Source organism: Mizuhopecten yessoensis, unplaced genomic scaffold (assembly GCF_002113885.1).
Source record: "Mizuhopecten yessoensis strain PY_sf001 unplaced genomic scaffold, ASM211388v2 scaffold716159, whole genome shotgun sequence".
Classification (NCBI taxonomy): domain Eukaryota; kingdom Metazoa; phylum Mollusca; class Bivalvia; order Pectinida; family Pectinidae; genus Mizuhopecten; species Mizuhopecten yessoensis.
The window spans coordinates 155,417-180,349 of NW_018479977.1; the positions used below are offsets into that span (position 1 = coordinate 155,417).

General features: G+C 35.6%; 1 protein-coding gene across 1 annotated transcript in view; it reads right to left on the bottom strand.

Annotated features, from left to right (window-relative positions):
• Nucleotides 1-8,989: 8,989 nt before the first annotated feature.
• Nucleotides 8,990-24,933, bottom strand: part of LOC110441884 — a 60,059-nt gene continuing 44,115 nt past the window's right edge. Inside the window, exons 12-22 of the mRNA XM_021485169.1 lie at nucleotides 23,402-23,438; nucleotides 21,493-21,688; nucleotides 21,113-21,365; nucleotides 18,697-18,821; nucleotides 16,065-16,188; nucleotides 15,160-15,345; nucleotides 13,678-13,794; nucleotides 13,378-13,520; nucleotides 10,526-10,647; nucleotides 9,772-10,137; nucleotides 8,990-9,285 (exon numbers count right to left, since the gene is read on the bottom strand). Coding sequence (XP_021340844.1) covers nucleotides 9,089-9,285; nucleotides 9,772-10,137; nucleotides 10,526-10,647; nucleotides 13,378-13,520; nucleotides 13,678-13,794; nucleotides 15,160-15,345; nucleotides 16,065-16,188; nucleotides 18,697-18,821; nucleotides 21,113-21,365; nucleotides 21,493-21,688; nucleotides 23,402-23,438 — 1,866 coding nt within the window. The 3' untranslated portion in view covers nucleotides 8,990-9,088. The remainder of the gene's footprint in view (nucleotides 9,286-9,771; nucleotides 10,138-10,525; nucleotides 10,648-13,377; nucleotides 13,521-13,677; nucleotides 13,795-15,159; nucleotides 15,346-16,064; nucleotides 16,189-18,696; nucleotides 18,822-21,112; nucleotides 21,366-21,492; nucleotides 21,689-23,401; nucleotides 23,439-24,933) is intronic.

Genomic DNA, 24,933 nt, shown 5'->3' on the forward strand with positions numbered 1-24,933 from the left:
ATCTTATTATTAGTTAAGGTACTAGTCGGTCATGCTCAAATGTTCAATGTTATTATTAGTTTAGGTACTAGTCAGTCATGCTTCAATTGTTACTGTTATTATTAGTTAAGGTACTAGTCAGTCATGCTCAAATGTTTAATCTTATTATTAGTTAAGGTACTAGTCGGTCATGCTCAAATGTTTAATCTTATTATTAGTTAAGGTACTAGTCAGTCATGCTTCAATGGTTACTGTTTTCATTAGTTAAGATACTAGTCAGTCATGCTCAAATGTTTACTGTTATTATTATTTAACGTACTAGTCAGTCATGCTTCAATGGTTACTGTTATTATTAGTGAAGGTACTAATCAGTCATGCTCAAATGTTTACTGTTATTTTTTAAAAAGGTACTAGTCAGTCATGCTTCAATGGTTACTGTTATCATTAGTTAATGTACTAGTCAGTCATGCTTCAATGGTTTCTGTTATTATATGTTAAGGTACTAGTGAATCATGCTCAAATGTTTAATGTAATTATTAGTTAAGGTACTGATCAGTCATGCTTCAATGTTTACTGTTATTATTAGTTAAGGTACTAGTCAGTCATGCTTCAATGGTTACTGTTATTATTACTTAAGGTACTAGTCAGTCATGCTCAAATGTTTACTGTCATTATTAGTTAAGGTACTAGTCAGCTATGCTTCAATGGTTACTGTTATCATTAGTTAAGGTACTAGTAAGTCATGCTTCAATGGTTTCTGTTATTATATGTTAAGGTACTAGTCAGTCATGCTCTAATGTTTACTGTTATTACTATTTAAGGTACTAGTCACTCATGCTCAAATGTTTACTGTTATAATTAGTTAAGGTACTAGTCAGTCATGCTCAAATGGTTACTGATGTTGTTAGTTAAGGTACTAGTCAGTCATGCTCAAATGTTTATTGTTATTATTAGTAAAGGTACTGTTCAGTCATGCTCAAATGTTTACTGTTATTATTAGTTAAGGTACTAGTCAGTTAGGCTCAAATGTTTACTGCCATTATTAGTTAAGGAACTAGTCAGTCATGCTTCAATGGTTAATGTTGTTATTAGTTAAGGTACTAGTCAGCCATGCTTCAATGTTTACTGTTACTATTAGTTAAGGTAATAGTCAGTCATGCTCAAATTTTTACTGTTACTATTAGTTAAGGTACTGGTCAGCCATGTTCAAATGCTTACTGTTATTATTAGTTAAGGTACTAGTCTGCCATTCTTCTATGGTTACTGTTATTATTAGTTCAGGTATTAGTCAGTCATGCTCAAATGGTTACTTTTATTACTAGTAAAGGTACTAGTCAGTCATGCTCAAATGTTTACTGATATTATTAGTTAAGGAACTAGTCAGTCATGCTTCAATGCTTACTGTAATTATTAGTTTTACTGTTATTATTAGTTAACGTACTAGTCAGTCATGCTTCAATGTTAACTGTTATTATTAGTTAAGGTACTAGTCTGCCATTCTTCTATGGTTACTGTTATTATTAGTTCAGCTATTAGTCAGTCATGCTCAAATGGTTACTTTTATTACTAGTAAAGGTACTAGTCAGTCATGCTCAAATATTTACTGTTATTATTAGTTAAGGTACTAGTCAGTCATGATCAAAAGTTTACTGTTATTATTAGTTAAGGTACTGGCCAGCCATGTTCAAATGCTTACCGTTATTATTAGTTAAATTAATATTCTGCCACTCTTCAATGGTTACTGTTATTATTAGTTAATGTACTAGTCAGTCATTCTCAAATGTTTACTTTTATTATTAGTTAACGTACTAGTCAGTCATGCTTCAATGTTAACTGTTATTATTAGTTAAGGTACTAGTTAGTCATGCTCAAATGTTATTGTTGTTATTAGTTAAGGTACTAGTCAGTCATGCTCAAATGCTATTGTTGTTATTAGTTAAGGTACTAGTCAGTCATGATCAAAAGTTTACTGTTATTATTAGTTAAGGTACCAGTCAGCCATGCTTCAATGTTTACTGTTACTATTAGTTAAGGCAGTCATGCTCAAATGTTTACTGTTATGATTAGTTAAGGTACTGGTCAGCCCTGTTCAAATGCTTACCGTTATTATTAGTTAAATTAATATTCTGCCACTCTTCAATGGTTACTGTTATTATTAGTTAAGATACTAGTCAGCCATGCTTCAATTTTTACTGTTATTATTAGTTAAGGTACTAGTTAGTCATGCTCAAATGTTTACTGTTATTATTGGTTAAGGTACTGGTCAGCCATGTTCAAATGCTTACCGTTATTATTAGTTAAATTAATATTCTGCCACTCTTCAATGGTTACTGTTATTATTAGTTAATGTACTAATGTTTACTGTTATTATTAGTTAAGGTACCAGTCAGCCATGCTTCAATGTTTACTGTTATTTTTAGTTAAGGTACTAGTCAGTCATGCTTCAATGTTTACTGTTATTATTAGTTAAGGTACCAGTCAGCCATGCTTCAATGTTTACTGTTATCATTAATTAAGATACTAGTCAGTCATGCTTCAATGGTTACTGTTATTATTTGTTTAGGTACAAGTCAGTCATGCTCAAATTATTACTGTTATTATTAGTTAAGGTACTATGCAGTCATGCTCAAATGTTTACTGTTATAATTAAAAAAAGGTACTGTTTACTGCCATTATTAGTTAAGGAACTAGTCAGTCATGCTTCAATGCTTACTGTAATTATTAGTTTTACTGTTATTATTAGTTAACGTACTAGTCAGTCATGCTTCAATGGTAACTGTTATTATTAGTTAAGGTACTAGTCAGTCATGATCAAAAGTTTACTGTTATTATTAGTTAAGGTACTATGCAGTCATGCTCAAATGTTTACTGTTATGATTAGTTAAGGTACTGGTCAGCCCTGTTCAAATGCTTACCGTTATTATTAGTTAAATTAATATTCTGCCACTCTTCAATGGTTACTGTTATTATTAGTTAAGGTACTAGTCAGTCATGCTTCAATGGTTACTGTTATTATTTGTTAAGGTACAAGTCAGTCATGCTCAAATTATTACTGTTATTATTAGTTAAGGTACTAGTTAGTCATGCTCAAATGTTATTGTTGTTATTAGTTAAGGTACTAGTCAGTCATGCTTACATGTTTACTGTTTTATTAGTTAAGGAACTAGTCAGTCATGCTTCAATGCTTACTGTAATTATTAGTTAAGGGTACTAGTCAGTCATGCTCAAATGTTTACTGTTATTATTAGTTAAGGTACTAGTCAGTCATGCTTACATGTTTACTGTTTTATTAGTTAAGGAACTAGTCAGTCATGCTTCAATGCTTACTGTAATTATTAGTTAAGGTACTAGTCAGTCAAGCTAAAAAAATTACTGTTATTATTAGTTAAGGTACTAGTCAGTCATGCTCAAAAGTTTACTGTTATTATTAGTTAAGGTACTTATTATTAGTTAAGGTACTGGTCAGTCATGCTAAAATGATTACTGTTGTTATTAGCTAAGGTACTAGTCAGTCATGCTTCAATGGTTACTGTTACTATTAGTTAAGGTACTAGTCAGTCATGCTCTAATGTTTACTGTTATTATTAGTTAATGTACTAGTCAGTCATGTTCAAATGCTTACTGTTATTATTAGTTAAGGTACTAGTCAGTTAGGCTCAAATGTTTACTGTTATTATTAGTTAAGGGTCTTGTCTGCCATTCTTCAATGGTTAGTGTTATTATTAGTTAATGTACTAGTCAGTCATGTTCAAATGCTTACTGTTATTATTAGTTAAGGTACTAGTGAGTCATGTTCAAATGTTTATTGTTATTATTAGTTAAGGTACTGGTCAGTCATGCTTCAATGGTTACTGTTCTTATTAGTTAATGTACTAGTCAGTCATGCTCAAATATTTACTGTTATTATTAGTTAGGGTACTAGTCAGTCATGCTCAAAAGTTTACTGTTATTATTAGTTAAGGTACCAGTCAGCCATGCTTCAATGTTTACTGTTATTTTTAGTTAAGGTACTAGTCAGTCATGCTTCAATAGTTACTGTTATTATTTGTTAAGGTACTAGTCAGTCATGCTCAAATGGTTACTGATGTTGTTAGTTAAGGTACTAGTCAGTCATGCTTCAATAGTTACTGTTATTATTTGTTAAGGTACTAGTCAGTCATGCTCAAATTTTTACTGTTACTATTAGTTAAGGTACTGGTCAGCCATGCACAAATGTTTACTGTTATTATTAGTTAAGGGTCTTGTCTGCCATTCTTCAATGGTTAGTGTTATTATTAGTTAATGTACTAGTCAGTCATGTTCAAATGCTTACTGTTATTATTAGTTAAGGTACTAGTCCGTCATGCTTCAATGGTAACTGTTATTATTAGTTAATGTACTAGTCAGTCATGCTCAAATATTTACTGTTATTATTAGTTAAGGAACTAGTCAGTCATGCCCAAATGGTTACTGTTATTATTAGTTAAGGTACTACTAGTCAGCCATGCTTCAATGGGTACTGTTATTATTAGTTAAGGTACTGGTCAGTCATGCTAAAATGATTACTGTTGTTATTAGCTAAGGTACTAGTCAGTCATGCTTCAATGGTTACTGTTATTTTTAGTTAAGGTACTAGTCAGTCATGCTTCAATGGTTACTGTTATTATTAGTTGAGGTACTAGTCAGTCATGCTCAAATGGTTACTGATGTTGTTAGTTAAGGTACTAGTCAGTCATGCTTCAATGGGTACTGTTATTATTAGTTAAGGTACTGGTCAGCCATGCTTCAATGTTTACTGTTATTTTTAGTTAAGGTACTAGTCAGTCATGCTCAAATTTTTACTGTTACTATTAGTTAAGGTACTGGTCAGCCATGCACAAATGTTTACTGTTATTATTAGTTAAGGTTCTAGTCAATCAGGCCTCAATGGGTACTGTTATTATTAGTTAAGGTACCGGTCAGTCATGCTCAAATATTTACTGTTATTATTAGTTAAGGTACTAGCCAGTTAGGCTCAAATGTTTACTGTTATTATTAGTTAAGGTTCTAGTCAATCAGGCCTCAATGGGTACTGTTATTATTAGTTAAGGTACTGGTCAGTCCTGCTCAAATGTCTACTGTTGTTATTATTTCAGGTACTAGTCAGTCATGTTTCAATGGTTACTGTTATTATTAGTTAATGTACTAGTCAGTCATGCTCAAATGGTTACTGATGTTGTTAGTTAAGGTACTAGTCAGTCATGCTTCAATGGTTACTGTTACTATTAGTTAAGGTACTAGTCAGTCATGCTAAAAAAATTACTGTTATTATTAGTTAAGGTACTAGTCAGGCATGTTCAAATGTTTATTGTTATTATTAGTTAAGGTACTGGTCAGTCCTGCTCAAATGTCTACTGTTGTTATTATTTCAGGTACTAGTCAGTCATGTTTCAATGGTTACTGTTATTATTAGTTAAGGTACTAGTGAGTCATGTTCAAATGTTTATTGTTATTATTAGTTAAGGTACTGGTCAGTCCTGCTCAAATGTCTACTGTTGTTATTATTTCAGGTACTAGTCAGTCATGTTTCAATGGTTACTGTTATTATTAGTTAAGGTACTAGTCAGCCATGTTCTTATTATTAGTTAAGGTACTAGTCAGTCATGTTATTATTAGTTAAGGTACTAGTCAGTCATGCTAAAAAAATTACTGTTATTATTAGTTAAGGTACTAGTCCGTCATGCTTCAATGGTAACTGTTATTATTAGTTAATGTACTAGTCAGTCATGCTCAAATGGTTACTGTTATAACTAGTAAAGGTACTAGTCAGTCATGCTCAAATGTTTATTGTTATAATTAGTTAAGGTACTGGTCAGTCATGCTCAAATATTTACTGTTATTATTAGTTAAGGGACTAGTCAGTCATGCTCAAAAGTTTACTGTTATTATTAGTTAAGGTACCAGTCAGCCATGCTTCAATGTTTACTGTTACTATTAGTTAAGGTACTAGTCAGTCATGCTCAAATTTTTACTGTTACTATTAGTTAAGGTACTGGTCAGCCATGCACAAATGTTTACTGTTATTATTAGTTAAGGGTCTTGTCTGCCATTCTTCAATGGTTAGTGTTATTATTAGTTAATGTACTAGTCAGTCATGCTCAAATGTTTACTGTTATGATCAGTTAATGTACTAATCAGTCCTGCTTCAATGGTTACTGTTATTATTAGTTAAGGTACTAGTCAGTCGTGCTTCAATGGTTACTGTTATTTTTAGTTAACGTACTAGTCAGTCATGCTTCAATGTTAACTGTTATTATTAGTGAAGGTACTAGTCAGTGATGCTCAAATGGTTAAGTCATGCTCAAATGGTACTGTTATTACTAGTTAATGTGCTAGTTAGTTATGCTAAAATGTTTACTGTTACTATTAGTTAAGGTACTTATTATTAGTTAAGGTACTACTAGTCAGCCATGCTCAAATGTTTACTGTTGTTATTAGTTAAGGTACTAGTCAGTCATGCTCAAATGTTTAATGTTATTTTTAGTTAACGTACTAGTCAGTCATGCTTCAATGGTTACTGTTATTTTTAGTTAAGGTACTAGTCAGTCATGCTCAAATGGTTACTGATATTACTAGTAAAGGAACTAGTCAGTCATGCTCAAATGTTTATTGTTATTATTAGTTAAGGTACTGGTCAGTCATGCTCAAATGTTAAATGTTATTATCAGTTAATGTACTAATCAGTCATGCTTCAATGGTTACTGTTATTTTTAGTTAAGGTACTAGTCAGTCATGCTCAAATGTTTACTGTTATTATAAGTTAAGGTACTAGTCAGTCATGCTCAAATGGTTACTGTTATTACTAGTAAAGGAACTAGTCAGTCATGCTCAAATGTTTACTGTTATTATAAGTTAAGGTACTAGTCAGTCATGCTCAAATGTTTACTGTTATTATTAGTTAAGGTACTAGTCAGTCATGCTCAAATGTTTATTGTTATTATTAGTTAAGGTACTGGTCAGTCATGCTCAAATGTTTATTTTTATTATTAATTAAGGTACTAGTCAGTCATGCTTCAATGGGTACTGTTTTTATTAGTTAAGGTACTGGTCAGTCATGCTCAAATGTTTATTGTTATTATTAGTTAAGGTACTGGTCAGTCATTCTCAAATGTTAACTGTTGTTATTAGTTAAGGAACTAGTCAGTCATGTTTCAATGGTTACTGTTATTATTAGTTAATGTACTAGTCAGTCATGCTCAAATGTTTACTGTTGTTATTAAATAAAGTACTAGTCAGTCATGCTCAAATGTTTACTGTTATTTTTAGTTAACGTACTAGTCGATCATGCTTCAATGGTTACTGTTATTATTAGTTAAGGTACTAGTCAGTCATTCTTCAATGGTTACTGTTATTATTAGTTGAGGTACTAGTCAGTCATGCTCAAATGTTTACTGTTATTATTAGTTAAGGTACTAGTCAGTCATGCTCAAATGTTGAATGTTATTATCAGTTAATGTACTAATCAGTCATGCTCAAATGGTTAACTGTTTTTACTAGTAAAGGTACTAGTCATTCATGCTCAAATGTTTAATGTTATTATTAGTTAATGTACTAGTCAGTCATGCTCAAATGGTTACTGTTATTATTAGTTAAGGTACTAGTCAGTCATGCTCAAATGGTTACTGTTATTATTAGTTAAGGTACTAGTCAGTCATGCTTCAATGGGTACTGTTATTATTAGTTAAGGTACTGGTCAGTCATGCTCAAAGGTTAACTGTTGTTATTAGTTAAGGTACTAGTCAGTCATGCTTCAATGGTTACTGTTATTATTAGTTAAGGTACTAGTCAGTCATGCTCAAATGTTTACTGTTATTATCAGTTAATGTACTAGTCAGTCATGCTTCAATGGTTACTGTTATAATTAGTTAAGGTACTAGTCAGTCATGCTCAAATGTTTACTGTTATTTTTAGTTAACGTACTAGTCGATCATGCTTCAATGGTTACTGTTATAATTAGTTAAGGTACTAGTCATTCATGCTCAAATGTTTACTGCTATTATTAGATAAGGTACTAGTCAGTCATGCTCAAATGTTTACTGCTATTATTAGATAAGGTACTAGTCAGTCATGCTCAAATGTTTACTGTTATTATAAGTTAAGGTACTAGTCAGTCATGCTTCAATGGGTACTGTTATTATTAGTTAAGCTACTGGTCAGCCATGCTTCAATGGGTACTGTTATTATTAGTTAGGGTACTGGTCAGTCATGCTCAATTGTTGAATGTTATTATCAGTTAATGTACTAATCAGTCATGCTTCAATGGTTACTGTTACTATTAGTTAAGGTACTAGTCAGTCATGCTTCAATGGTTACCGTTATTATTAGTTAATGTACTAGTCAGTCATGCTCAAATGTTTACTAGTCAGTCATGCTCAAATGTTTATTGTTATTATTAGTTAAGGTACTGGTCAGTCATGCTGAAATGATAACTGTTGTTATAAGTTAAGGTCCTAGTCAATCATGGTTCAATGGTTACTGTTATTATTAGTTAACGTACTAGTCAGTCATGCTCAAATGTTTATTGTTATTATTAGTTAAGGTACTGGTCAGCCATGCTTCAATGGGTACTGTTATTATTAGTTCAGGTACTGGTCAGTCATGCTCAAATGTTTACTGTTATTATTAGTTAAGGTACTAGTCAGTCATGCTCAAATGTCTATTGTTATTTTTAGTTAAGGTACTGGTCAGTCATGCTCAAATGATAACTGTTGTTATAAGTTAAGGTACTAGTCAATCATGGTTCAATGGTTACTGTTATTATTAGTTAAGGTACTGGTCAGCCATGCTTCAATGGGTACTGTTTTTATCAGTTAAGGTACTAGTCAGCCATGCTTCAATGGGTACTGTTATTTTTAGTTAAGGTACAAGTCATTCATGCTTCAATGGTAACTCTTACTATTAGTTAAGGTACTAGTCAGCCATGCTTCAATGGGTACTGTTATTATTAGTTAAATTACTAGTCATTAATGATTTAGTTAACGTCACAAAGATATCGTAGTCCCATACACACTTTTCTTTTAATAAATACAGCATCAGATAATGAAATACACAAAGAATTTCACTTAAATCAAAGAAACAATTGAACTTATTTTCAGCCGACAAAGTTCTTGCAAGTAGGAACGTTCTGTCTGTAATCACAGGCTTTCATGTTCACGTTAAAACTTAAGCCCGGTGGGCAGGGCTCGTGGAAAGCTAGGCCAAAGGAACACTGGTAGAAAAATCCGCAATCTTGAGGATCAAGGAAGTATCCGTCATTTTTTCCAACACATATATTGTTGTTGTTGGTTGCTACAACAGATAAACAACATTTACTTACTAGCACATGTAAAAGTATATTACTGTTCCCCTATACTAAATCTATAGTGTTGTTTGTCACTACAATTGATAACTAACACGTCTTTACTTTACGATTCTAAGAATGTGAATAAAATTGGACGACAAAAGTGGAATTTTAGTGAATTAAAATGTAGATTTTACTGAATATTTCCTGGAGAGTTGACTGAATACTTTTCTTAAGGAGAGTAGACTGAATGCTTCCCGTGAAATCAAATGAATAATTCCTGAAGAATGGACTGAATGTTATAGTTTAGGAGAGTAGACTGTTTACTTCCGGGAAAGATGACTGGATATTATCGTTCAGGACAGTTAACTGGATATATATACTGACAAGTTTAATTAAATAGAGTAGACTGAGTACTCCTCATTTTACTTGTACTAGAATTATGTTAAGATGACTAGGGGCTAGGAGAAGGAGAAAGGTCATCTAGAGTTTACCTGGCGCACTGGTTTGCGGTGCGTTGGTAGGTTGTGGTGTGTTGACAGCTGGTTGTGCCGTTTGGAGCGGCTTGATCGTGACTGGTGCATTTGTCATTGGAGGCCTCGTCGTCATAACTACGATAGGCCTCTGCGTCACTGCCGGTGTCCCTGAGAATTGCGGCTTACTTATGTTGCAGTGAACATTTCTTGGCCAATCACAAAACGAGGAGGAAGGATTAAAATAAAGACCTGAAGTACAAGCTACTTCAAACGCGTTGCCGCCCGCACAGATATAGTACTTTGCACAGTCGCTTGGACTGGGGTAAAACGCTGGACTTCTTCCTGCACATTTGAAGTTATTCGTGGCGGATAGCGTATGGGAGGCTATAAATATGAAACACACACACACAAAAATGTGCGATTATTTGTACATTGACAGAGAATAAAGCTCGTCTATTTGATTCAGTAACTATAGAATTTCAAATGTCTGGGTAAGTGATAATTAAACCCTATTGGAATATGAAAAATGGCCAAGCCAGATGCACAATATACAGTGGGAAAATGTGAATAAGTATGGGGTCATCTGACAGACTACCTGGGTTTTCTCCGGGTACTCCGGTTTCCTCCCACATTAAGCAACCCTCGACCCCATCTACTTAACCCACAACTCCATCCCTGTGCAGTAAGATCCGGGAATTTAAAAGTTATTGATTCATATAAGTTGAGATAACTTGAGTTATAATAAAGTTTTTTATAATTAGCATTGACTTACCAGTTGTTGACGCCTGAGAGCCGGATGTAACGTGGACTGGGGTATTTGTTTTGGGTGGTACAGTAACTACTGTCGTTGTTGGCACAGGTGACTGGGTGTTTACAGGTACTGGTGTTTGAGGACTGATAGCAAAAATAACGTAAACGTACACTATTAAGCGAAAAGGGAAAACATTTCATGAAACATATATTTCATAACTGGGATTAGCGCCGCAGTAAACAAAAATTAGTGACATTTTTTACATACAACAGTCATCGTAAAAAAGTCGAAGTGCTTTGCCAAGTCATTTTGTTGATACATGACTTGAGCCTTTTATATAAATTTAGTGTAACAATGTGTATACGGATTCTTTCACTTTGTTCAACCATTCCGATCCATTTACGTATGTTTTGCATTTCACCTTCATAATCATTGAGTTGGGGATTATATCCCTATAAGAAGGGTTACTTCCCTTTACAGAAAGATCACCTGTCATAGTCTGGTTGTTTGGTAATACCGCCTGTATTCAGGCGGCTATTAGATTAAGTGCTCTGTAAATGTGGTAGATATAATGGATGCCAGACATTTAGGATGGTATTAAGTTAAGCTATTGCATTGAGCTATCTTTAATACGTTTCATCAGTTTGTTATATCAACGTTTTACATTACACACAAACAGTGTACGCATTAAACGTGTCGCAACGTTTCATGACCGACTGGTCCCTTTGTCAAGCTATGATTATAGTAGTTTACCGAAAATAAAAACCTGAAATCTTTGATAATTATGTGCTACTTTTTAACTACTTTTTTTTAATTTCATGAATTTTAGTGCTTTCAAATCGTACCCCAATCTTACCAGTACTAGATCTAGTTATATTTTACAAAATATGTGTTATATATTGTTTTCTCAATTATGATTCTATTAAATTTCACACATACTAGTTCAATATTTTAACTTGAAGTACTGTATATAAAGAGGTTGATTTCTATAACTTTCTTAAACTACTATGATGTGCGCATTAAGCAGACCTCGCTGGTAAGGGGCTCCCAAACCCTTAAAATATTAATGCGCCACATGATGAAATAAAATTATATATGCTCATGTGATATTTGTTTTATTTCATGTATTGTGTTTGTCTTAACTTGTATCATATTTACCATTATCTATATTTATCATGTTTGTCTAAATACAAGCTCCTGAGTCCTTATGTTTATTGTTCACACTATTCGACGTTAAATAAAGCTTCTTTTATCTTGTATCTTGTATCTCCTATCTTGTGTCTTGTGTCTTGTATCTTGTATCTCGTATTTTGCATTTCGTATCTCGTATCTTGTATTTCGTATCTTGTATTTCGTTTCTTGGATCTGTATCTTGTATCTTGTATTTCGTATCTTGTATCTCATATCTTGTGTCTCGTATCTTGTGTCTTGTGCCTTGTATCTTGTATCTTGTATCTCGTATCTGGTATCTTGTATCTGTATCTTGTATCTGGAATCTGGTATCTGGTATCTTGTATCTCGTATCTCGTATCTTTTATCTGTATCTTGTATCTGGTATCTTGTATCTGTATCTTGTATCTGGTATCTGGTATCTTGTATCTTGCAACTCGTATCTCGTATCTTGTATCTCGTATATCGTATCTTGTATCTCGTATCTGGTATCTTGTATCTGTATCTTGTATCTTGTATCTTGTATCTCGTATCTGGTATCTTGTATCTGTATCTTGTATCTTGTATCTTGTATCTCGTATCTGGTATCTTGTATCTGTTTCTTGTATCTGTATCTGGTATCTGGTATCTGGTATCTTGTATCTCGTATCTCGTATCTTGTATCTGTATCTCGTATCTGGTATCTAGTATCTTGTATCTCGTACCTCGTATCTGGTATCTTGTATCTTGCAACTCGTATTTCGTATCTTGTATCTTGTATCTTGTATCTCGTATCTCGTATCTTGTATCTGGTATCTTGTATCTCGTATCTCGTTTCTCGTATTTGATATCTGATATCTCGTATCTTGTATCTCGTATCTTGTTTCTCGTATCTTGTATCTTGAATCTTGTATCTCGTATCTCGTATCTTGTATCTTGTATTGAGCGACAAATGTATTGAGCTCTCTTCTTGGTGAATCAACTAAAATAATAAGAAAGCGTTCTTGGTCTTGTAGAGACAAAAACAAAACGCCTCCAATGACTATTTTCAGATTATAATATAACTCATAGTAAATGACTGGACTAGAATCGTTACCCCAACCAACGAAATCAATGACAAAGAGAAAAAATGGCATATCTATTGTCTTATCCTTGGGAACATTTGACAAATCACCGTATGCCCTTTCCCTAATAGGGACCACTTATCTGACATATGTGCCATATGTATACTGAACAGTTGATAAGATCTCGTCCAAGTAAACCGTTATCAGATAAGCTTATCTGGATCTGCTCGATGTTAGAGGAAACTTTAGTATTTTGATAAGACGAGAGCTTTTCAACTTGAAATCTAAACATCTACTTCATCATCAGAAACTGTCACCAGTCATAAGTATTCGGAATGAAGAATTTTTGTTAAGCATGCAGATTATATAAATATATTAGGTGAAATGGAAACACAAGACATGTTGGCTCATAGAGCGTTCAATGGATATATACCTTATTGGAAGAGGTATTGTCTGTCCAAGTCATAGTGAAACATCTACAACCGTGTTGAGTTTGTTTCGTGTAATATAAATATTGGAGTTTCACCCTTGTTATACATCTTACGGTCAGTATACCGTGGGTACACATCCGAACACAACATGAAGAATTATACCTCTCCAAATAAAGACTTTAACCCATCCAGACAAAAACCACGGAACTTTTATAAAATGGTAGCTTACTTGGTGTTTACTACTCCTGATAACTCGTTATTAATGGCGGTCAGAAGCGGATACTTCCCTTCTCCACAGGATCCGCTGAAATCATCCAAGGCCAGATCCCAAACCATGACGCCGCCAAACTGTTCCTTTTTAATGAAGTCTACCTGAAATTATGCAAACAAAACGCAACATTTCTTATTTGCAGTTTTTTTATCCATCAATAAAAAAAGTTGATCCCGAAAATGTATAGAGTGATACGTGGGTTTGTTTCATCGCTATTTCAAATAAAACAATAAATGGCCGAATTAGTTAAGCCATTACCTTTTTACGGAGACTGTCCTTGTCATCATATCCCACCCACTGGTCTCCCTGGACGATATACGGAACTTCTTCTCCCTGGATAATGTGCTTCGTGGAACTGGGGATCATTTTACAGATCTGAAGAAATATAAAGCAAACACCTTTAATGATGAGAAAGTTGTTACGATTTTTACCAACTTATTCCTTACAGCTGAGGATTTTGCCAAAACAATAGCTTATTTTAAATGTATTCGTTAAAGAAATGAAATGTATCTTTTCATTTGACCATTACAACGAAAAGACATGTATGTGTAAGCTCACGTGTTTATAATTATGTGGCAATCTCTATTGTACAGTCACTCTACCAAACGAGTACCAAACCTCAAACTAACTGGAACAAAAATATGCTTTGTTTTCCACAAATATGGATATATTTTTATCACTTAGACATTGATTTTGTGAACTCCTTGGGATAAGTATTCATCGACTGCGAAAATAATTCATTATACTATTTATGGGTCGTTGAGATAAATTGAAAAACAACCCTTTAGAGATCGACTAGCATCACTATCCACTCGAGTGCTTTTCTATCCTGTATCCTAGGAAGATCCACTTTTATCGTCCAACACTTCTCTGTCCTAGTGTTTGTAAACACTTGGAGGCATTGTATTAGTTCACCAGCACTGACTACATTATCTAGCCTTAGACATTCCTTCTGATGCAACCCCGGTTCACTGATCCTCAGCACTCCCCTACACTGCCACTTACCAAATACTAATACAGACCGTACATTTGCCTTAGTATCAAATCGTCCCTGTTCAGTTTCCTTTATAGACTGACAAAGGGTATACAACTCGTGTGCTAATTGCCACGTCTACAGACTGATAATGTGAGACGAGAGCTTTGGAAAAATGCTACTTAATAAAAGATTATTTAAAAACGCCATTTACTGTCAACACCATTACCTAGTGTGATACAATGATATTTCTGTGTATCCCATCATGAAAGATTTTTATTCCATTTGTAAAAAAAATTGTGAACTTCTCTTTTTCAAGGTTTTCACATCATGTGATCCAGAAAATGTTTACTTTTCTATAACAATATTGACTTTGTCTACTGCTTTTTTGGGGGGTTTACATTGTAATTGTTTTAATACGAACTTATTCTTTGTGTATTGACGGCATGGTTTATTTTGTTCTTTTGAACTGCTTTTTTTGTACAAGGTATAACGCTTTGTGAACTGACGCTGTGATCATTTTGACCTCGTGTATTGTTAATGACCTTGGTTCTTGACGCTGTTTTTTTCTTTGTTTGTTCCGTACGTTTACTTTCATATAACAAAATGAATATAAAAACAAAGCAGGCTCTATGTGTGTGTTCTTAATTTAAATCAATAAGCATTTCAATGATAGGATAGACACGTCCATTGCTATTGTAACAAACAGAATCAGGGGGTTCCTATTCCCTTGTAATTGTGATACTTATAATGCGAGGGCATCTCACCTCATAGTAAGCGAGGAAGCCCTTCTCCCTGGTAAAGTGGCCGGCATTCCCTCCTCCTCGAGCGGGTGCATTTAAACCGTTGTTGTTAGGGTCCTTCAGGGTAAAGGAGCGACCGTATAGAGGCATTCCGATGTTAAGCATACTCTTCGGTGCACCTCTTCTTACATACTCCAGGGAAGCCCATTCCTGTTTGACGCAAACGTGTTTGATTTAAATTGATTATATTGATTGCTAACATCGCTATTTCTCAACACAAAAAAAAGCGAGGGATATCGATCTGTTTCAAAATTAATATAATAAAATGACCGACAGGTGTCTATCTTAGATTTTGACGTTTAAGTTTTGTTATCTCTTGATATTTATAAGAAAGTGCTGGATTGATCTTTCTCAAATCGTATTTGTATGTTCCAATTACCCCCTTGTTTGATATACAATAATGAGGATTCATCCCTCAATGACGACACTCCTAATTATGTAATAATTACAATTTCTTCCAATTCATATAGTTATACAATTTTATAATAGAATTTGCCATAGTGGCAAATGACATGAAATCACGATGTTAAAATAATAAACAGGATTCCCATTTATGATTTCAAACGTGGGACTGGGTACCTGTAAGGAAAATGAATAGCAAATAAGGTAAAAGACCATTTTTTGTGGATCTGATAAAGATCCTTTGATGGTGAGCGCCATATCTGTGACATCTTGTTTTATACCGTTACCGCGTGGACATGGTCAGCGTCACTTACCTTGTTTCATACCGATACCGTTTAGAGGGTTGGTTGTACAGGGTTTGACGTATACCAGCAGCTAAGGTCCTTTAAAGGCGTTAGACTTTGTTGACATAAAGACTACCCTCACTGATTTGATTCGGTAATATAACAGTACCGTATTACACTAACCATATTCAGCAAAGCGTCATTTCCCACGTCCATGGGGCCAGCTTTTAGCGGACTGTTGTGGCCGGTGTGGTCCTCGAATGAACCATGGAGATCATAGGACATCAGGTTAATCATATCCAGATACCTGTATAAAAACAGCACCTTGTTAAAGGATTGACACCAGAATGTGTCAAAAACTAATTGTAAATTGTACAACAATATAAGACATTCTAATGATCCTTTTTTATGTATAGAGTTAGTGTTATCCAGCATATAAATATTTTCCGGTGATATGTATTTCATTATTCCTGTTTTCCTCACAAGTCTGGTTATGACGTGTTTTACGGTAAGTCTGCTGGCTGTTAACAATGATAGTGTGGATGCAGTGGCGCCCATGTTTTATTAGTATCGTGTTTGAACACAGTATTCTATGTTTGTATCCCAGGTACTCTGAGATCGACTCCTTTTGTATGCGTGTTTTTCTGGCGATAATTGCCAGTTGTCTTGGGGTGAAGAACATTCCGACTCCTTCTTCAGTCTTGGAGGCGACCATATTGCCTTGCTCTCAGGAGCGACAGAACTAAAGCCCTGTGGACACTATTACGTCTTCCTCTATTGTCGTTGCTCAGTTGTAAGGAAAATGGATTGTTGTGCCACTCTCTCCATGTTTAGCATGGCGATTATTTTCACGGCATCTTTATTTGTCTTTAGTTAATACATCTTACGAGGAGAGGCAGGACATGCAGAAGAACAGACGTGAACGTCTGTCCTGAATGCCGCGATGAGGACGGTGACAGAACTTCAGTTTTCAATGCTGTTCTACGACGTGATACTGGATCAGCGCTCTTCTAGTCATGCTAACATGCAGGTGAATGAGCCTCTTGGTGAACCCATTTTCAGGGCTCATTGTGTTCAGTGGTGTCTTACCTTTGAAAAAGCAGAAGCTTAATGATGGCTCTGTAGCTTCGGCATTTAAAAACACGAATACATATGATGGTTCTGGGTCTGAGGCGTAGAAGGCAAATACTAACACCAGTGTACACTAAACTGGACAATCAGGTAAATATTAACTTACTTTTCACCATAATTTCATTCCAGCAATGTTTGTCACTATATCATAAATATACATCATACACTTGTGTTTTCGGTTACAGGATGATATTTCCGGCATTTGGTTCTATACATATATCGCAAAATACTGTTAAGGTCACGTAGATTCTTGAACAATTGTAATTTTACCCTGAAAGTGATACCTGGGTACTTTGGCTAATATTGGGAGATACGCGATCAATATAAACAATCACATACATATCAAATATCAAAGAGTCAAGAGAGGTTCTGATTCAATTTCCTCTCAAAACTACCATTTGTTTGAAAAAACATTGTTTCTGAAAATTATTATCAAGATAAATAGTCTGGCAAGACACGTTAATTAAGAAAGTTATGTTTTCGAAATATGTTATAACCTTAAACTATTTGTGTAACCATATTCAAATGCCAGTAAAGCCGATACACAGCTTATTGACATGAAAGGAACAATTAGTGAAAATTGCGTACATAAAAATACTTTGAATTGCATGCCAATTCTTTCCCGCAATTGTCCTGTGTAGGTAGAGTGACGTTTATCCTCCGGAGCGTGTTGCATTTATGGATAAGTCTCAGCCGATATTCCAGGTCAAGGGAAAGAAAAGCACCAAGAAACATTCATAGAAGAGGAATTTGATTTAAATTGTGTTCCCGAATCGTTTCTGCCTTTCGCTACTTCCCGAACCGTCGTTGTTTTAGTCTCATTCATATCTAAAGGCCGGTTATGTCGGAGGGCCTTGGAATTCCATTGTTAATGAATTTTCCTTCACGAAAGAGCAAATTTTCTACCTCTACCTTCCCCTCTTGGAGAACCAGAAAAATGATCATCATTTGTAAGATACGGTCGAGGAGTTCACAATGACGTAGAGCATTTTCGGATTCTTTTCCAGAAATCATCTCGTTTGGAAGTCGCATGACGCTTCGAGTCACATTTTAGATCGATCTAGTCTGATAGCGTTTAGTACACAGATTCCTCTCTTGCTTCAATATAAAGACACAACCGGACATTTTCGCCTCGACATGGGAGTTAATTTGGGAAACTTCAATCGATCGCAAGGATGCATAAATCCGTTTTCACATGAAGAAGGCAGCAGAGAGCTACCTCCGTGTCACCTGCAACGTGAACTTTTCCGAGATTCCTGGCCATGCCATTCGGGCTGACTTCTGCTCCGCTGGTTACAATCGATCTGTTGCAGGTTTACCTTGTTGAGTTTTGATGACATTGTGACCCTGGGTCATGTTAAAGCCGTGGTTTATTCAATCCCTCTCAGTACTTTGTCTACTGGGGCATCAGTTTTACTGCTTATTCGATAATGGTCTTCCACAAGCAAAGTGATGTTTAGGACAATGTTCTCATCGTATGACAGACAATTGCCAATCAGTTGTTTTTAAAACGACAAAGCTTTTTGTCAACATTCTTAGGAAAAGTGATTCAGTATACGCATACATTACTTAGGGGAGAACCAAAAGACATTCTCTGTTTTAAAGACGTAATCAAGGTACTTCATCACTGTGAAATCATGACTATGACGTAAGCGATACGTCACGTAAGAAATGAGAAACGTACTTGATTAGCTGGGGTATGTCGTAGGCCGTATCGATTGTTGTTTTGCCTGCAGCCACAGCCGCGGACAATAACAGCCGCGGTTGACCACTCGCTGCGGCATCTGCGTCGAACGTCTGACGTGTTATCTGCAAATGTAGATTTTGATCAAAGAATTCAATTATGTGCAGATATTGAATAACATATTTTGTTTACTATATCGCTTGGTAGAGTCATTGGTTCCTTAATGAAACATGATCACAATCTTTGCTTCAGGTTGTGAACCGAATTTAGAGAAATCATAATTTTCCGTTCTACCTGACTCCTATTGGTATTGTAAGACTTATAATACAATTGTTCTGCGCAGTTTCCCAACGTAAAACCTTTACGCCACGAGGAGTGAACAAGAAAGTTTTTGAAAAAGACTACATAAAAGCATGACATGAAATACAAGGGACAAATTACACCTAATTGTATTATGCTTCGGAAAATTTGATATGTAGCAATACATGTACTTAAAACAAACTGTACCCGCAAAAATTATATAAATACTTATTATACCTCCCGATAACGCAATGTATAGCGTGAAGCATGTTTACCCACATTGAACTGTATTCGAGAAAGTTTAGAGTATTTGAGAGACTGTCGCAGTTTTACCGTGACATACGCCGATGTTTACGACCATAAAAGCACGAAATATGGCTGCAAATCTGAAGAAACACAGGTTTTATCCATTTTCTTGTTCAAAGTTCTAATTCATAGATCTAAAAGTAACAGTAACCAAATGACAAACTGTGGTGGTTTTCATTATAGTCGAGGCAAAACTCTAGGCTTAACACATACAGATGTCTTTTTTAATGTTGCTCTATGTACGATATGCACAGTGTATTCCTTAACTTCAATTTGAGGAATACGTCAAAATGTCAAAACGTCAATACGTCAAAACGTCAAACGTCAACACGTCAAAACATCAACACGTCAAAACGTCAACACGTCAACACGTCAACACGTCAAAACATCAACACGTCAAAACATCAACACGTCAAAACGTCAAAACGTCAACACGCCAAAACGTCAAAATGTCAACACGTCAAAACATCAACACCTCAAAACGTCAAAACGTCAAAACGTCAAAACATCAAAACGTAAAATCGTAAAAACGTCAATACATCAACACGTCAAAACGTAAACACGTCAAAACATCAAAACGTCAATACGTCAAAACGTCAATACGTCAACACGTCAAAACGTCCTCAGGTCAACATGTCAAAACATCAAAACGTCAAAACGTCAATACGTCAATACGTCAACACATCAAAACATCAACACGTCAAAACGCGTGTCGTCTCAAACACACCACAAAATGTCAATAATTGACATACATTCCGCGTTATTATTCACTTTTCAAAGCAAGTTGATACATAAACAGCTTGCTTTGGTATGTGTACTTAGGTTTAAAATTCTGAATATCGTGTTGGTTATTATGATATTTGGTGAAACCCTCAAATCAGGAGTTAGTGTGTGTATGTTATGGTTATATAATACTCCCGAATTATTGACGATATGTAAGGTAACCAGGTAAGTTTTCACGCGTGACCACTTAAGCGTTGACTAATGACGTAATTATGTTCTTGTGCGTGTTGGCATTGATGTTGGTTTACAAAGTTTTGGAAGGTTTTTGCAATCCGCGTTAACAAAAAAAAACATGTGTTACGGTCGCATAATAGTAACTTGTCAACTCCCCTCCGTCACAATGTGAGTAGCGGGTCAACTCTCTTATATCACCTAGCAGTAGGGGACGAACTCTTCTTCGTTACCATGACGGTACAGGGTCAACTGTTCTCCGTCGGAACAACATTAGAGGTCAACTCCTCCGTCACCACAACATTAGAGGTCCTACTCCTCCGTCACCACAACATTAGAGGGTCAACTCCTCCGTCACCACATCATTAGAGGTCAACTCCTCCGTCACCACAACATTAGAGGGATAAACTCCTCCGTCACCACAACATTAGAGGTCAACTCCTCCGTCACCACAACATTATAGGGTCAACTCTTCCGTCACCACATCATTAGAGGGTCAACTATTCCTACACCAACATAATAGAGCGTCAACTGTTCTCCGTCACCAAAACGTTTGAAGGTCAACTCGTCCGTCACAAAAACATTAGAGGGTCAACTCCTCCGTCACTATAACATAAGAAGGTCAAATGTCTTCCGTATCAGGTTGGTAATTGGCCCATTATCGTCGTTTCTATGACAGAATAGAGCAATTTGTATATGTCACCATGGCATTGAATGGTCGACTCTTTATATTCACCATCACAACATATGTAAATCAGTCCTGATTTATAGCAAACGACCACAACTTAAAACAAAAACACAAATACAATAATGTACAATGTATTAATTGTGTATGTGCGATGTTGTAATAGCTGACCTTGACGAGCTCAAGAAAGTTTTGTTTGTCCTGCGGAGGGCTCCCTCTGTTGCCTGGATACTCCCAGTCGATGTCAAGGCCATCGAATTTGTGTGTACGGAGGAATTTGACGGTGTCGGTGGCAAAGTCTCGTCGATTTTGATCATTAGCTACCAGCCTTGTAAAGGGTGCTGAGCCCATGTTCCAGCCTCCTACCGCTAGCAGAGTCTTCAAGGTCGGGTTTTGTTTCTTGATGTCGTTAAACCGCTCGTACCTGTTGTGCAATAACCTTTTATTAAAACAGAGTAGGAACAACCAAAGGGAGGGGAGTCCGACAAAAGTAACTTATAGTAAGTCATAAATATGCATATGGTTTTGTAACATTACAAGTATTTACGTACAAGCCTTTGGACCAGGGAGTACTCTCGTCGTTCCATTCGTAGGCTTTCAAGTGATTACCATTGAGAGTTGCAAATGCATAGATGATGTGCGTGCATAGTTGTGATTCAATGTTCTCCGGAAAGAATTTAGCCGGTGTTTGTCTGTATTGTGACCAGTTGGTATGGTAACACACACGGCGGTAGGCATCAACAACCACTGAAACAAGAAGGAATTGTGAATGTGAAATACGGTTTCATCAATATTCTGCATTTCTTTCAAGTATTGCAAATCATAGTTATGTTTTGTTATTAATCTTACATATCTCTATGACAATGAACCCAAAGCTCTCATTCCATGAGCACCATGAACCTACTAACGATCCAAATGAGGTGACGTCAGAATGCACGTGGTTCACGTACTAGAGTTAACTTTATTCAGTTCAAAATGTTAATTTTTGTTCATTCTACGATTGAGGTTTCCTGAAATTAATTAAGACTTCCATCACGTTGGAACACCATTTCTGGTATACTGATTTTGGTCATATCTGGACCACTATTCCTTATTTCTGTGATGAACACCGGTTACGGAAAGGCTGATCTGTAATTGCACTCTACATGTGGCAGTTTCACGAACAAAGCGATTGTCAGACCGATATACGTTCGCTATTTTGATGGCCCAACTACTTTTTTCTACAACTAGCATAACTAATGTAAATAAACGCACATCCGTGAGATTTAGCGAGGTCTGCTTATGCAAACTCTCGCGAGATTCAACATGGCATCGCGGATGCTTAACAAACAAACGAATAGTATCATTAAGTATTACAAGAACAATTAACGGCATTACATCAGTCCAAACTGATGCTGTTATCACAGATAACAAGGGAACACCAAACTGCGTCTGGTGTCAGAGGTGGCAAATGTTCACTGTGGTATCTTGTTTAAGACGCCCGCCAGTAGCACAAAAAGAAAGAGAAATTTTCGGTCAGAAACCTAAAAACAATATAGTTAATGTTTAGCATTTTTCTTGCTCGCGTAGTCTTGCTAAAGTTTTAAACAACTGAAACTGAAACTTATTTTCCCATTTTTATTAGTTCAAAAATATTTATTCTTGTTCTAAAATGTACAATAACGTTAAACAAATATCACCACTGACTAGACTGGGACACAACTTCGTGGTATGATGAGATGCAACAAAGCGATTTGTGTGATTAATCCCCACAATTTCCATTTGACCAAAAACGGATGGGTCTGATAGACTATTATAATTTTCTAACCCTACTTGACGTTGAACATATTCATTTAAGATAAAACACTGAAGTCAGCCATAGCCCAGACGACGACAGACTTTAAATTGCTTCTATTGAACTTAAAGCTGCTAGCAATATGTGTGGAGCGTAGAGAGAAAATAAACAGGTTTGTGTGGAATGACATTTCTTAATGAGTTTTATATTCCCTTTGGGTGGAATGACTTCAACACTTCGGATACCTAAATACCTACAAAGCTAATTAATTTCGTGTTTCTGATAAGTGTTAAGTGATAGCACTTAATATATGTTATAGATGTCACGTGGTACATTTTGTGAACCTCCGCTATAATCCTGGAAATATGTTATAGAGGTCACGTGGTGCAATGTGTGAACCTCAGCTATAGTACTGGAGATATGTTGTATAGGTCACGTGGTGCAATGTGTGAACCTCAGCTTTAGTACTGGAGATATGTTATATAGGTCACGTGGTGCAATGTGTGAACCTCAGTAATAGTACTGGAGATATGTTATAGAGGTCACGTGGTACACATTAGTTTATCCGATTGTTTTTCATTGTGGTGTGTTTTACGTCCTAGTAATATCGTTAGTAATATGAGAGCGACATTAAATACACAAGACGGTTTTAGTATAATAGACAGATTCATTCTTGCATCATTTACCTGATGTTACCGCTAAAAGACACAAGAGTCGCAGCATCTGAAGAAGAAAAAAACATGTCTGATAATGTAAGCCGTGGTGTTATACACAACATAACGCGACTCATTATACAATATGTAATCAATGCTTTTTTCTGTCATTTTACCTTTACCTGTAATTATTGTACAAATGTACTTCACGTGAGTTAGCACTCACTATTATCCCAGTTTTCCCCAACAACTATTAAGGGTTTCCCCACTTCCTACTCATTTGATAAACCTGTGAGAAATTGGTGAATATTTTTGAATACCCACTGGTGGACAACACCGTTGAAGCTATTGTATTGGCCAATCTTCTAATTCTGAAGTTATAATGCTTTGCGACGTCATCTTCCATTGTGACGGCACATTTCACTGCAATTACTTTCCCGATCGGAAACATGAATAATGTATTCGCAAAAGAAACGTATGGGTTTCTAGGTATAATATCTGAACGTTATGGAATAAAAGGTCCTCAAACTCGTGATGGTTAATTTTCGTGTTTACCTTACTCTCGTGGGTTAATTTTCAAATATAAAACATATACGGCAAACCTCGTGTCTTTAAACAAATCGAAAATCAAATACGCGGAGTTCGATAATAATGGATTATCCTCTAGCACATACTGCTAAGGTTTGAACGATGAACGTAACACACGAAGGTGATTGAACCTGTACGTTAACAAATACAGTATTCCACACGAAGGTGATTGAACCTGTACGTTAACAAATACAGTATACCACATGAAGGAGATTGAACTTTTACGTTAACAAATACAGTATACCCCACGAAGGTGATTGAACCTGTACGTTAACACATACAGTATACCACACGAAGGTGATTGAATCTGTACGTTAACAAGTACAGTATACCACATGAAGGTGATTGAACTTTTACGTTAACACATACAGTATACCACACGAAGGTGATTGAACCTGTACGTTAACAAATACAGTATACCACACGAAGGTGATTGAACCTGTAGTTTAACAAATACAGTATACCATATGAAGGTGATTGAACCTGTACGTTAACAAATACAGTATACCACACGAAGGTGATTGAATCTGTACGTTAACAAGTACAGTATTCCACATGAAGGTGATTGAACCTGTACGTTAACAAATACAGTATACCACACGAAGGTGATTGAACCTGTACATAAACAAATACAGTATACCATATGAAGGTGATTGAACCTGTACGTTTACAAATACAGTATACCACACGAAGGTGATTGAACCTGTACGTTAACAAACACAGTATACCACACGAAGGTGATTGAATCTGTACGTTAGCAAGTACAGTATTCCACATGAAGGTGATTGACCCTGTACGTTACAAATACAGTATACCACACGAAGGGGATTGAACCTGTACGTTAACAAATACAGTATACCACATGAAGGTGATTGAACCTGTACGTTAACACATACAGTATACCACATTAATATGATTGAACTTGAGGTTTTTGAAGTAAAACCAATTTTCATGATGTAATACTTACCATAACTTTA